The 16437-nt window shown below is 41.9% G+C and overlaps 1 protein-coding gene across 1 annotated transcript; it reads left to right on the forward strand.

The window, feature by feature from the left end:
- Window positions 1-2229: 2229 nt before the first annotated feature.
- Window positions 2230-5336, forward strand: LOC311355427 (glucagon family neuropeptides-like; the record flags this gene model as incomplete). The annotated part of the gene is made up of 6 exons (XM_084475193.1): window positions 2230-2234; window positions 2783-2911; window positions 3346-3450; window positions 3922-4059; window positions 4609-4720; window positions 5274-5336. The coding sequence occupies 6 exons, from the start codon at window positions 2230-2232 to the stop codon at window positions 5334-5336; spliced, it is 552 nt and encodes a 183-aa protein (XP_084331319.1).
- Between the last annotated feature and the right edge of the window lie 11101 nt (window positions 5337-16437).

Genomic DNA, 16437 nt, shown 5'->3' on the forward strand with positions numbered 1-16437 from the left:
ATAACAGATAACAGTAGTGCAAAATACAATAAGAAAATACAAAAAATACAAATAGAAAATCAAATAATGGACTATGTACAACAGTGTGCACTTGTGCATATGTATTGGCAGTGAGAGTGTGTGTGTGTGTGTGTGTGTGTGTGTGTGTGTGTGTGTGTGTGTGTGTGTGTGTGTGTGTGTGTGTGTGTGTGTGTGTGTGTGTGTGTGTGTGTGTGTGTGTGCTTGTGTGTGTCAGCGAGAGCAGTGCTGGTTAACTGTGGAAATATACTCGCTGTTGTTAAAGTCCTGCATTGAACATGTTACTAAAGTAAAAGTACAAAAGTAATAGCATCAAAATGTACTTAAATGACGTCACGTACCAATAATGCAGAATGGCCCATTTCAGGATAATATATTTTCATATTATCGGATTATATTCATGATGCATTAATGTGTTCATGTCTTGAATTTTGCAGCTGGTAAAGGTGGAGTTAATTTTATTTATGTATATCTATTTACAAACTGCTGGGTAGCTTGTAAATGTATTCCTACGGACCAATAAAGTCTTGTTGATATAGTAATATAATTAATACATTGATTATATTTAGTCCTGTTGATTTAATCTGCAAAGCAACTAATAACTAAAGCTGTCAGATCAATTTAGTGAAAAAAGAAGTACAATATTTGCCTCTGAGATGTAGTTGAGTATAAGTAATAGGGTAGCCGAAAATATAAAAACTATACGAGTACCTCGGATTTGTACTTAAGTACAGTACTTGAACTTATACTCACTTTCCACCACTGGGTTCCACCCTTGCAAGGCGGTCTTCGCCACTGACCCGTCAACCAATCAACCGATCAAACAATTAATGAAACTGAAAGTTATTATTTATTCATCCGTTGACAAGTAGGCCTACTCGTCATCGTGGAGAGGAATGTATTACATTCATCAAATTAGTCATATAATAACTGTTTTTTTCTTGTAAATGTCCCCTATAATGTTGGTTGATCTTCTCACCAGCTATCTGTCAACTCTTCTGTGTGTGTGTGTGTGTGTGTGTGTGTGTGTGTGTGTGTGTGTGTGTGTGTGTGTGTGTGTGTGTGTGCGCGCGCGCGCGCGTGCGTGCGCGTGTGTGCTTAAGTTTGTGCGTGTGTGTAAGTGTGTGTGTAAGTGTGCTGGTGTGTGTGAGTGCCTGCGTGTATGTGGCACCTATCGGACGAACCATCGAGTGACCTCTGTCTGTTGACAATTAGTCACTTTAATATAATGCTCCGGTAGAAACCGATGCAATCCTCCTTTATGGCTTGAGTTGCTTTATTAGTTGCAGAGAGGAAGGTAGCCTACTTGTGTGTGTGTGTGTGTGGGGGGGGGGGGGGATGACGTAGACAGCGGCCCCAGAGAGCCGCGTGAAAAGGGGGACGCCTTTAGAGCTATGAATTAAAAACTGAGAGACACGGGAACCGAAGGAACACGCAGTCCTCCTTCTCCGCCCCGCACACGTCTTGTAGAAGTAGAGTTCGTTCTCTAGCCAGTCCGGGAACCGGCGAAACCACAGGCACGGAGGACCCGAGGACGCACAGGGAAGGAACACTCTCCACTGAGGAACTATCCCGAGATAGAGAGATAGAGAGAGAGAGACAAATAGAGAGAGAGAGAAGGGAGGAAGGAAGGGAGGAAGGTTGACAGAGTGGAGTTCTCTTCAGCTGATCGCATGATTCCTGGTTCTCGCTCCTTTCACAGGTAAGAAATCGCGCCGCTCGATCAGTTTGGAGTTTTTACGCAGCGTAAAGGTGTTGCACAAAAACTAGACGTTTGTTGTAAATTGCGTTAGGTATATTTGATCCACTTCATATAATTAAGAGGTGAGATAATAGCAGATCGTTTTTCATTTTACTTTCAGCGGGACGATGTTGAGGAAAGCGCTCGCGGCTTTATTTCTCTACGGGCTCGTTACGCACTACAGGGCGGGATGTTCTCCCGCGGGACTCCTCCATCCCGACGACAGGTGTGTAGCTCTAGCTCTTCCCTTTGAACCCCCCTCTCCACCTTTTAAAGCTCACGTACTCCACCCCGATCTCCACCTTTGAATGTACTTTGATGATATGACGCGATGTGACAAAATACATTTAGTGTATTCGTTTGCATTGCATTCAAATAACAACACGAAGACATGTATAATATTCTACAGGGTGATCTTGGTTCTGATTCTTGGTTCTAAATGCGGGAAAAAACTATTTTCATTATAAATGATGACGTGAGGGGCCCACCTGGGGCACAGTGATTCCCCACAGAGTGTTTGTTTGTGTGTGTGTGTGTGTGTGTGTGTGTGTGTGTGTGTGTGTGTGTGTGTGTGTGTGTGTGTGTGTGTGTGTGTGTGTGTGTGTGTGTGTGTTTCATTGTGAGTGTGTGAATAATATAACGTTGTCACTTATCACACGTTTGAAATGTAGGCCTATGCGTGGAAAATAAATGGAAATATGAAATATGGGCGGCATATATCGGAATTCTAATTAGGAAATCTTTGAATACTTAAACAAAACGCACACTGCGTTCATGTTTTATTTTTTTTACCTCATGGGATGACCTCATGTACTAAACCGTTCATTGTATGTATTTACATGTATGTCTAGTCTTTAGTTAGGCCTATTTATTCCACTTTTCAATCGATTACCTTTGTTCAAAAACGATAGAATAATGAAAAAAAAACGGCCTAGTGTGGCTATAAAAGCAACACTGAGCAAAGAATAAAAGCAACGAACACACAGTGATCACGTTTAAACAACGTTCAAATCTCTTTCTCAGACTGGACGACGACGTCTTCGACGAGAACGGGGACTCGCTGCTGCGTCTGCCGTTTGGCGGGAATCAACTGACGTTACGAAGAGCGCCACCAGAGGACGTCTACTCCTTATATTACCCCGAGGAGGAGAGGTGACCAACGCACACCTTATACACCTTAAACAGCTCTGTACGTCGAGTTGCATTCATGTTCCTCTGTGTGCTTCCATGTTTCACAATAGAAAAGTTGTTATAAACCGTTATTATATATATATATATATATATATATATATATATATATATATATATATATATATATATAAATATATAATATAAATATATATATATATATAATCACATATTACGCACCGGCGGTGCGTAGTAATCACACAATAATCACATTTCTAGAACCTATATAAGTACATAATCAGTTATGATGGGCTAATATAAGTTGTAACACGTACGGGGTTTGGTGGACTGGCGCGTGTGGGTACGGATGCGTGGTCTGCGGCTCGCGCGGCCAGGTTAAGGTGGCCGGACCGGACGGCGTCACGTGACGGCGGCTCTGTGGGCGTTTTGTCACCCAGAACTCAGCGGCACGCGGACGGCATGTTCAATAAGGCGTACCGGAAAGCGTTGGGTCAGCAGTCCGCACGGAAATACCTCCACGCGCTCATGGCGAAACGTGTAGGGTAAGTGTATCTCTGTATCTGTCTCTGTTCAGACTCTGTGCGTTTTGTCCATTTTTGATCCATTTGAATGATCCGATCCCTATGTCTACTGTCCTCTATCAGTGAATCAGATTTGACTATTTTTATTTCTTGAAAATATTTTTATCTTTTTGGGCCTAAATAAACCCCATAAACCAGGGCTATTTTAGTACCATTTGAATAATTTATTGGCACAGCCCCTAGTCCCACAGGGATTAATTAAATTAACCTAATTAAAGGCCCCTTCTCTCTTCTACAAAATTCACTGAAATGGTTTTAAATCAAGACTTACACACTGCTGCGGGGGCCATGTGGGTCTACCAGTAAAGGCAAACGCTGAGCGCATAGATGTGTGCTTTGGGCGCCACTGTTTCCAACCAATGCGCTCAAAGCGCAGCGCGCCAGGTGGCGTTTCGCCGAGGCGCGAATTTAACCTTGCCGTCTCTCATCCAGCGGGGGAAACTCAATGGACGAGAGCGATGAGGAGCTTCTGTCGAAGCGGCACTCGGACGGCGTCTTCACGGACAGTTACAGCCGCTACCGCAAGCAGAAGGCGGTGAAGAAGTACCTGGCCGCCGTTCTGGGGAAAAGGTACAGACAGAGACACCGGAGCAAGGGACGCCTGGCGTATTTATAGCTTCCTCAAAACAGAGCGTTAGGATGAGCGTGTACAGCCCCGAAGAATTCACTTATCCAGTAAAAGAAACAACAATCAGTGGATTGCATTTATGTTTATTTTGGATATGTATTTATGTATGACGTAAGCCATTAAATTAATATTTTGATAATATATTGTTTTTATTTTTTAACTCAGCACTTGATAACGCACATATCTACTTTATTAACCTTTTGTTTAGATGATCTATATTTATGTCTCAGTTTAGACTATATATATATATATATATATATATATATATATATATATATATATATATATTTATGTAGCCCACGCATTTGTTCTTTATTTGAAGAGTCATTTGTTGAGGATAAGGTGTGTTCATTGAAGCTGCCGTTGTCTTTGAATACATTTAGTGGATGAATATGAATGTAAGGAAAATAAATAGTATAAAAGACAATGCATTGAATGTTGCTTTTTGGACGGTGAAATTAAGACTCTATAGTTGTTTTCCTTCATGACAGCCTTGAAGACATAGATTTTGACCAAATCCTACATGAAATAGACTTGGCCGCCCTGCCGGAGGTCCGGCTGTTTTTGGAAGGCTGGCTCAGACAGATCTCTGGCGAGTTCTCGGTGAGTTCCGGCCCTGAGGAAAGTCTCCTTTCCTCTCTTCTCTCCTCCCTTGTAACCTCTGATCCCATAACCTCTGACCCTGTGTCCTGCTGCTAAACACTCTGACCTTCTGACACCTCACCTGTGCTCCTGTCCCGCGCCACTCCTTATTGACATAATAATAATAATAATAATAATAATACCAATAATATAGTGGTTGTTGTTATTATTATTAATATAATGATATTGCTCAAGGGCCCCTGCATTATTACGCAGTGCATTCACATAGTAAAGAGCTGGAAGGATATATATAAGATATATCAGTGTTTATTAATTATAAATTATTGATTATTATTTAGTAATAAAGTATTTAGTTATTGCACTCTGTAACACGTACAGAGTGCAAGGAAACAAATCAAAATTCAGTTCCCCGCCCCGAGGACCAGAGTACTTCTGAGGTTTTTTCTCCTCCTACATTCTACTTCCTACTTCCGCTTCTTCTTTGGTGTTTGAAAACGTGATATCCGCCTTTTTCCAGCTTCCTGTGTCCTAAGTGATTTCTGTGTTTGAGAAGCATTTGAACATCTTGTCAGGTATGCTTCTGGTGTGCCACCTGGCGTGTAACAAGTATCACTGACATTACTATTGGCCCAATCAGACGCAGAGGAAGAGTTACATTTAAGACCAATGATACTTGTTACACTGCTGTCCTTCCGGCCTCTACATCTGGTCTTTACACCACATAGGAAGACCGAAACAACTCGTTGGTGTTGAGTCCTCTTTATCTCATTCTGACGTGCTTCCCGTCATGTGACCTGCGGTCAACGATAGATCACATGACCACTGTTCCATGCACATGTCAGTGAATGTGTGTGTAGCTACATATTTTCTGCTTGTTAACCGCATACACATGTCTTCTGCCTTCTCTGTTTGACTGTTTGTGGACATTATATGTATTATGATTGTTCATGATCATGATTTTGCACATCATTATTCATATTATTAAGGCTGTTGAATGTATTTTGACTATCCATTTGTTGAGGCATTTTCTTTTGCCCTACCTTTCCAATATGTGCCATCTTTAATTGTATTACCTTTATTTACATCAAGGCACAAATGCAATGACCAGAGATCATTTATTTTCTGTAAGAGAGAAGTACAGTCGAATGGAATTAGGCGTTGTGAATAAGGGATCCGTGACAAAGTAAACTCTTACTTTGAAATGGTGAGAAGTGTGGGGAAGTGTGAGGACTGGAGACCTAAACTGTCAGAAAACGTGGGGCTTGTATTACAGGAGCCACAGAACAGCAACATGCTAAAGAATTATCAAGATAATATGTAGTACTTTAGAAACAGAGGAGAGAACAATGTTGTTGATTCAACCTTCTCTCTCCCAAGTCCACAGCCTGAACCCTTGAAGAGCATCCTCTGAGATCTAGCTCTTAGCACTAAAGCGATATTGTAGCCCTGAGAACTGCGCCTAGCTGTCAGGGCTAGCTCTCTCCAAGCGCTATTCTTCTTAGAGCTTGCTCTCAGCATCATCTCTTATCCTTAGTGGTCGGCGTTAGGCTGCCTTTCTCTCCTCCTATGTGCCTGTGTAAACCTCCACATGTGAAATCAATCTCTCTTTAATCCCCCCTCCCCATAGGCTCTGTGATTCTGAAGGCTGCCCCCCCCCTCCCCTTGCTCAGGTGCCTTGCTCCCACTCCAATGGCCCACCAATCAGACGTGGCTATTCAGTAGCCCTGCGATGCTGCATTCCGCCCGACCCTGCCCGCCCCCTCCCCCTTGCCATTTTGCTTTCGTGGTACGACCCGGGCTTCTGATGAGGCGCTCAGCTCCATCAAGCTATGGTTCCAGGTGGCCGTTTTATTCAGTTTCAGAGGTGTGTTCAGTTTTATGTTGTTGTGAAAGAGGAGGCTGATCGCCGCCAACTCCTCTTGCATCCCCCCCCCGATGAGGATCGTTTTTAAAAAGCGCCAATAGCCTTACAAGTTGTGGAGATACTCCTCAAATCCTTTCCATCTAAATATATGTGTATATTTATGTATATTGACTATGTAGAGGAATTGTATCGTGAAGAGGACTGAACGGTGATCCTATGAGCTTCAAAAAAAAGTGTTGTAAGATTTGTATGAAAACATTTTTGCTGAATAAACATTTCTGTCTAATCTTTAAGCTGTTATATTCATAATTCATTGTTTTCGTAAGAACATTTTTGAACTACAATTTGATGCATTCCTTCATCAGAATAAGCAGTCATATCTTATGAAGCTAATAATATGATTATAATGCACCCAACCAACCCATTTTGGATTGACCAATCCCAACCAATCATAGCACTACCAAGAGTTATCAATGCAAGTAGCAATCAAATTACCATATCCATATGGACTTATGAATAATGTATGATTTCTCGTCCATAAATGTTCTCGCCCCCATACAGAGAGAGTGGCGTTGTGATCAGGGTGCAAATAACCATAGGGCTCGGTAGTGCCCGGCTCCCTTAGTTCTGGCCAGGGCACTACTAGTTCCACTCGAAATCACAGTCTGGGAGGGCCCAGTCAATTCATGCATTGTCTGCCTATATAGCCTTACATTCCCCCCCCGGGAACAAGGGGGTAATCCACACCCTGGTTGTGATGGATGCATAGACGTTTCACATAGATTCATATATATATAAACATCTATCTGAAATGCCCACGCATCTGTCTCGACCAAATGATAAATGTTCTATATCAGATCAATATTTAATCAATATTCGACCAATAAATTATCAATATCATCGTAACTTTTATGTACATACGATCACTATCTAAGCAATATTAGATAAGTAACTAATCAATATAATCATAACCTGTATCAGACCAATGCCTAATCAAAATCACCATGCCCTGTATCAATATAAGATCCCAATCTGATCAATATCAAACCAATACCTAATCAATAGCATCATAACTGTTATGAATATCTGATCAATATCTAATCAATCATCATTACCCGTCCTCATATCAGTATCAGTATTAGTGTCGGATCAATCTTATTTCTTGTCCGTATCAGAGGAGGAGGAGGAGGAGGACAGGTTTAGTGACGCGACGTGCTCTCAGTTCTTCTGAGGATTCAGCAGAACATGAGCTGCATCAGGTGACGCAGTCTCAGAGGGAGCGGGAGGAAGAGTTCCTCCTCCGTCGGACATGTCGCTGCGTCGCTTTATGGGCCGGCAGCCATGACAGACGGTCCCGATGGTAGAACAAAGTGCTTCGTTGCTTTCATATCACGCTTCTTTTATAATCGTATGGCTGTCATACTACTGGTGTGTGGGGGTGGTGAGGGGGTGGATTGAAGTACTCAGACGCTCATGTACTGAAAATGTAATCGAAAGCGGTGGTATTGGCACACACAAATTGGAGTGTTTTGTGACCGAAGTGCCGCATTTGGCTGATATCGCCACAGTCTGTGCAGGGTGCCTGGTCAAAATAGTGATACTTTTCCCACAAGTCCTCTAAAATGCTGCTGCCTGCTATTGGTCAAATACCATGTGAATTATTAGGTCGGTATCTGGTATCTGGAAATATCTGGTATCTGTAGAATATGGACTATCGTTCTATAAGTTGGAAGCAAGACTTGTGATTGTGAGGGATTATTTGCATCTGTGCTCAAACAGGGTCTATGAAAACACAGATGGAAGGACACTCCTAGAGTCATTAAAAGGAACAGCCCACACATTGCAGTGACTATAGTACTCTATTGAAATCGCCATGTTAGACAGCCCTCTGTCACTCCGCCTACTTCCGACACCGCTGTGGCTGGCAATGATGTCACTCCCAGCTGTACAGGTGAAACTCACCCAAACACCTATGCCCCGCCCCTCTCATCCAAGCTGGCACTGTATAAGGGGAGCTGTGTGAACGATCAACCAGATATCCTCATTATAGGCGACTCCATCATTAGATTTGTGCAACTGCCAGGTGCATTCACCTACTGTCTTTCTGGTGGAAAAGTATCTGGCATCATTGAACTCTCCCCTGCTCTCATTGACCTCCATCCTTCGGCCCATACTGTCATCGTTCACGTAGGAACCAACAATGTCATGGACAAAACATCTACCAAACTACACAATCAATTAGGGTGCCTTGCAATCACAATGCAGAGCTTGGGGAAAACTTGTATTTTATCTGGACCCATTCCCACAATGTCAAAAAGACCCGAGCGCTTTAGCCGTCTTTTGAGTCTTCATCAGTGGCTTAAATCCTTCTGCACTTACACAGCACTGGGTTTCGTCAGTAATTTTGACTCTTTCTGGACCAGAAGTGAGCTCTTCACACCCGATGGTCTCCTTCCCAACATTAAAGAAGTAAGACAACTCAGCCAAAACTTAATTCATCACATCGCTTTTAATCTGGACTGATGCCTACCTCAGCATGACCCCACACCAAAATCCTCTAGTACAAACACCTACCATCAGGTCCTGCTGAATACTCCATAAATTCAGCCTCATTGTCTCCCCATTCAATTTATGCCCCCTCCTGGGCTGGACTTAAAAAATTATTCATTACATGCTCCAATCCCTGTCTGTCAGCCTTCCAATCGAAAGTTCTGTCAAAATTCAAATAATTTCAGAAATAATCATTTTAATAATCTTGTCTTGATAGATGCAAACCCCCACCCTGCTGTTGTGAACCTTGACATAGGCATATCTAAACTAAATTCACCACACATTCTAAAATCCAGAATGGGTTTTCCACATTTATATATTAGGAGTTTACTACACCATGATCAATTAGAACATGTAAAGATTTTAGTGTCTCAGGCAGACCCATATATTTTGGCTCTGACTGAATCCTGGTTAAGGAAGAGTATAGATGAATCTATTGTGGCAATAAATGATTATAATTTATTCAGAATAGACAGAAACACAAGGGGCGGGGGAGTGGCTGTCAATGCAAAATCCTGTTATTCTGTAACTTTATTACATGCTGTCTCTGTTCCAAACTGCTTTGAACTCATTGCCCTAGAATTTAAATTGTCTCTGTCGTCTAATGATTGTATTGTTGTAATTGGTGTATATCAATTACCCTAACCCTTCGGCTATAACTAGCTCCTTAATTGATCTAGCACATATGCTCTCTTCTTATGTAAATAGAGAGGTAATTGTGTTGGGTGATTTCAACATTCATTGGTTTTCTGGTGCCTCTGAATCTTTCAAAGAAAGCTGTAGCAACCTAAATCTTACACAATTAATAACCAAGCCCACAAGGCCCAATCTACAAAAAAACAGCAAAATTTAAAAAGATCTCAACCTAAAATCATTATTAAGTGTAATTTTAAAGATTTTAATCAGCAAGCCTTTTTAAATGATCTCTGTCATAGTGACATTCATCGCACAACTGAAATTTCAAATGTCGAAGTAGCCTTAGAATATTTCATCAATACTTTTACCTCAATCATCAACAAGCATGCACCCCTTAAAAAACACAGGGTGAAAAATAGATCAAACCCCTGGTTTACGAATGAACTGTCCGACTTATTTTCTGAGAGAAATAAAGCCTGGTCTTTAACTAGACGCTCTGGAGAAAATTCAAATTGGACTGTTTTTAGATAACTCAGAAATAGGTGCATTACCTTGGTTAGGAAAGCTAAATCTGAGTAAGCTAAAGCTAAATCTGAGTATTACCTTGATTTAATTTCCAACTCCTATTCAAACCCTGCACTATTTTGGAAGGCTGTGAACTATAATAAAAACAATTCTAGCACAGTTCCCATTTAGATAAAAATAAATGATCACATTCTAAATGATCAGAAAGAGATTGGTGTAGCTTTTAATACACATTTTGTAGCTGCTGGACAACTCTATCAGAATGAAGTAGTGGTGGCTCGTTCGCGAACGAACCAGTTTGAACGAACGACTCTTTAAAACGAACGAACCGAACTGATTCGCCGCTCTCATTCGTCGTCGTTCGTCTCGTTCGTTCTCCGAGACTCGACTCCAAGCTCCACCCACTAGTCGCTGACTTGCGAGTCACCGTTCGTTCACTGACTGTGACTATTGATTGATGACCGTTTGCACCATTGCACGATGTGATTCGTTTGAGAATGAGAACGAGGGAGGAGCTGAGTCTGACCGACTTGGCTGAGAACGTGCATTCGCGATTCGTTTGAATGAGAATGAGGGAGGAGCCGAGTCTGACCGACTCGGCATTCGCGAACGTGCATTCGCGATTCGTTTGAACGAGAACGAGGGAGGAGCCGAGTCTGACCGACTCAGTGACTGAGAATCATGATTCACCACTACCGGAAATGCGAACGAACGAATGAACGACTCTTCTTGGCGAACTGACCGATGCGAACTGATTCTTTCAAACGAATCATGAAATCCACCACTAGAATGGAGGATGTACGCCTTCTACAACCAGTAATTACATACCGCCTATCTCTCAAACTCCTCTATTCACCCTTGATCATTCCGACGAGTGTTGTTGAAGATGCGCTCCTCGCCATCAACCCCAAGAAGTACACGGGAGAGGACAATTTGGACCTGTTTTCAATCAAGCTCTCTGCACATATCATGCCTGGCAAAAATCCTAGAATCCCTTAATAATCAGTAATAACTGATTAAAACCTTTCCTCTCCAGTGCTTCCGTTTTGAGCCCTTTCCAATCTGGTTTTAGGGCAGGCCACAGTACTGTCTCTGCTGTCACTCTGGTTGTAAACAACATTGTTACAGCATTAGACAAAAAAAACCCACTGTGCAGCATTTTTTATTGATCTTTCAAAGGCCTTTGACACGGTTGACACGTTTTGATCATTCTGCATGTAGGTGGTTTGGCGATTATCTGTCTGATAGACAGCAATCAGTTAAACTGGGAAGCTACCAATCTGAGTTTTTAACAGTTACGAATAGTGTCCCACAGGGCTTCTTCAATCTTGGGTCCAGTTCTATTCACAATTTATATCAATAACATTGTTTCATCGCTACAAAACTGTCACACCCATCTGTACGCTGACGCATTTCGGATTCGCTGCAACAATCTATTCAGAACTAGTGGACTAGTGGACCTCAGGCTTGTTCTTAATACAGACAAAACAAAATATATGTGCTTCTCCAGAGCAAGAACTACAAATTTTAATGATTTCACTATTTCTACAAAGAATGGATTTTTAATTGAAAGAGTCACAGAATATAAATATCTCGGCATCTGGATAGATGATAAACTCACTTTTAATTTTCACATAAAAAATCTGGCTATTTTTTAATTGGCTATTTTTATAGGAACAAAACCACCTTCCCTTTATTTTGTAGGAAAAGGATTATTGAGGCAGTTTTCATGTCTGTCCTTAATTACGGTGATGTGGTTTACTGGCATGCATCACATTCATGTCTTAAACTCCTGGACTCGGTTTTTCACTCTGCTCTGAGGTTCATCACAGGAGATGCCTATGGCACACACCATTGTGTGACACACATTGGCACATTTTTATTTATAAAGCCCTGTCTGGGAAACTTCCCCATTATTTGTCTGAAATGCTGCAAATTTCAGATGGGCTTTTTCAAACACGCTCCACTGACATGCTTATGCTTCATGTTCCTCATGTCAGGTCTGAGCTTGGAAAGACAGCTTTTAGCTTCAGTGCCCCTGACTCCTGGAACAACTTACAGCAACAAATTTAAAGTAATACCTTAATATCCTTTAACCAATTTAGACATATTATCATAAATCTGCCAAACTCTACCTGCAACTGTTTTAATTAAGCTATATTTTATTTTATTTTAATTCCAGCCATTCCACATCTCTGTGTAAATGTTTAAACACATGTTTAAATTTTCTTTTTGTCTTTATCAGTTGTTGTATATTTGATGATTTGCATTGTATATTGTGTATATATTGTTGTTTTTGCTGACTCGACATCATTGCAAACGAGGGTCACCCCTCAATTGATCTTTCGAGTATAAATAGGTTAAATGAAAATGAAATAATGCCTTAGTGCCTTAAGATATAGTGCCTTTAACTTAGTGTCCTAAGACATCGTGCTCATGATTTATTGTGCTAAGATTTAGTGCTAATGACTTAGTGTCACAAGACAGTGACAGAGATTTTAGTGATGACATCAGAGCTGTGGGCGTCCATCTTTAACACACGGTCCTTAATGAAGACGAGCGTTAAGTATTCAATAATAGTCACGTTCAATTACGTCCGTGAGGGAATCGATCGCCGCCATCACCGGACGTTTCTTGATCTCAGAGGATTAATGGATGATGTCACCCCGGGCAACGGTTATTCACACGCTAACCGGGCCTTGCTATTCGGATGCTAAGGTCAGGCTAATCATGAAACACTAGCTTATCGGCTATCTGCTAACTTGCTACCCGCATCCATTACCAGTGACCGATGGTTTCAATTTACTGGACACTATCACAGGATGAAGGAGTCACTGAGAACAAGCCCTGTGTGAAACTCTAACACTTTCAATACATTCCCCGTGTATTTCTCACTCGTTTTCAACAATAAAAGCATATCTTCAACCATTAAAGCGTGTCTTCAACAATAAAAGCCTGCCTTCAACAATGAAAGTGCGATCCATCCATTGGTGGGTGACGGCTGGCGTCTTTTGGCCTGAGCTGTTTCCTCCCAGCCCTAGACGTTGTGATGTTTACTCTGAGCTCTGGTCTGAAGCCTCCCAAGGAACACTGACACAGTCAGGTTGATAGGGATGAACACAAGCACATGTGCACACACATGTACATACACACACACACACACACACACACACACACACACACACACACACACACACACACATACACACACATACACAGAAGGTAATTGGAGGCTTACACTTCTGGGCAGGTGTCTCAGGTATTATTGACAGGCCATGGACGTGAATATCAAAAGACATCCCATAATATACCAGACAGAAAGGAGCAGCGGAATTAAAATGAAGATGGTATGGACATCAATAGCATTCTCTGGTGTGTTTATTACAAGCGAGAATGAGAGGGGGAGAGAAAGAGAGGGAGAGTGAGAGACAGGAAGGGAGAGAAAGGAAGAGAGCGAGATAGAGTAGAGAGAGGGAAATATGGGGAGGGAATGAAAGCGAGAGAAGGAGAGAGAGCAGGCTCAGGCTGGCTCAATGCTACCACTGTCTAGCCACATGCAAAGCTAGTTCAACTGCACCCATGCTACTCGTTTACACGTATCTGAGGCTACGCGTTAAACATAATCCATACTCAGTTAGGCTATCGACTCCATGAGCTCAGCCATGTTTAGCTATTCAGCTCACACAGGCTAGCCCCGGAGCCAGCCGTCTGCATACCAGCTCAATCGATCCATGATCGATGTATGATGGCAGGGAGGAGAGAAGTAGACGATCACCTAAAATCTACAACCTTGTGGCAGAGTTCAGCTAAAACACAAAGAGGAAATGCCAGCGAAATGGCAGCCAATGAACACACGTCCCATGCTCTAGAGACTTAGCGAGGATAGCTTGGCACTTTTTGCTTTTAATTTGACCTTTGTTTAATTCCTGACCAGACACCCTACTACTTAAGTACTGCGTTTACATTCAATTCATGATGAGATTACCTAGCCAACATATAAGTTGTTAGTACTTGCACTTGGTTCTATGAACATCTTTACTGTACCGACAGCGATATATTGTTTCACTTCTTATGACAAATATACTTATTGTAAGTCGCTTTGGATAAAAGCGTCTGCTAAATGCCCTCTTATCTTTGTGTAATGAAGTGTGTAAAACTGTGTAAAATGTGTATGTACCAAACCAAACAAACACACAAACACCCCTAAATATATAAATTTAGGGGTGTTTGTGGTGTTCACAAACACCCCTAAATATATAAATTTAGGGGTGTTTGTTTGGTTTGGTACATACACATTTTACACACTTCATTACACAAAGATAAGAGTGATTCTTATACTTTCATTGTTGTTAAAAGCTCAAAAGTTATTAATGACTCCCGTGAATTGACATGAGGTTTTAGCAGAACAAAAGAGGAGCCAACGATTTACCGAGGAACGTTGACCATAACAATAACAACAGTAAAATGGATCGGAAATAATTCAGGCGCTGATGACGTGGGCCCTTGGCCCCTGGAGAAGCCTCCCTCTCCAGGGCCCTAATTCTCCTGGGCCACGGCAGGCCATAATTGCTGTGTCTGGCAGTGACAGGTCTCTCCTACAACCAGGAGCTGGTCTTCATTACTGCGGGTTCCTGGGAGAGAGACTAGGCTGGTGACCTTTCTCAACTCATGAATAATACTGTCTCTACGCGACCTCAAACCTATTTTCTTGCTCTTCCTTATCAATATCTTATCTATATAAGGATATGTTACATTGAGCAATGGTGTTTACATTCATATTTAATTAGTTCTACTGATATTTGATATTGACATACATTCTTTTTAATATTTAATTAAAAAAATGGCAGATTTGTGTGAAAATGTTTGAATCTCTTTATTAATTTGTTTGATATTACTTTGTAGTTGCTGTGACAACTACATTTCCCATCTGGGATAAATAATGTACATATTATCTAAACTGACTGAGCTTGTGTGAGATAAAAAACGTTTTTATGTTCAAAAAATCTAGAATGGAACTTAAAAAGTGGCTTACCGCTAAATTCAAACAGCAGGGAGAGTACCCGGTTACTGTAATCACCACTTCTGATTGGCTCAAATCACTGTTTCTGATTGGTTCAAACTGGTGCCAGGTCATGTGACTTTCACTGCCTGCTATTTCCCACACAGATAAAAGGATGTCTTTGTAGCTTCTGTACTGCTCTTGTTTTTGAAACATTTTCTGCATTGTGTTGCCATGGTTGCAACCTTGGGACATTCTATTACTGTTGTGTCTTTTAGAATAAGCTTTAATCAGAACCTTACAGTGAATTGAGATGCCTATCATTATGAGCAGGGACATGCCACAAGCATATGTTCATCCAGGTGTCACAGTAGGACAGGATGACACTTTCAGGGATTACAGCGGCAAAATGACAAGCAAAAGAACATTTATAAATCTCTCTGGAGTTCAACTATCAGGGCTAGGGTCTAGGTCCTACTCTGGCCCGCCACCAAACAGACCCCTGAACCCAGACCTGTTATCCCTTAGAAGAGAAAACTCTCGATGGCTCAACCGGTGTTCCAACCATGGAGTGATTTGCATTGTGGGGACCACAGGTTTGAGTCCCACATGCACTCCTCTGCTACAGGTCGTTCCCGCTCACTTTTTCGACCCCCCCCCCCCCCCTTTCCTTCTCTTCACTGTCCAGTCCATAACGACATTAAAAAGACCAATAACCACAGACATCCCAAGGAGTGGATCCCTCCTTCAGAGTTCCCTGGGAGTGGTGGTGCCAAGTGGGCACACATGTAATAACAACAGAATAACATTATATATATCATAGGTCATCTTATAATAATGACATTCATTACAAGAGGACCACACTACTGATAATATTGAGAAGAATGACAAAGTGTTCCTCTACGTTGGCGGTGTCCCTGGGCCACAGCACCCAGTGGGGGGCTAGAGCCGACATTTCACCACCAGGAGATCCTAGACCCCCAGCTGTTCCTGGGGGTCCTGCTCTGATACCACAGCAACGTGTCAGACACGACATCATTAGACATGAGAACACCCACACTCAGGGAAACCAGACTAAACTAGACCGGACTGGACCAAACCTGTATTACAGAGACTATAAATCATATTATGCAATGAATTTAA

This window comes from Micromesistius poutassou, assembly GCF_964030765.1.
Source record: "Micromesistius poutassou genome assembly, chromosome: 11".
Lineage (NCBI taxonomy): Eukaryota > Metazoa > Chordata > Actinopteri > Gadiformes > Gadidae > Micromesistius > Micromesistius poutassou.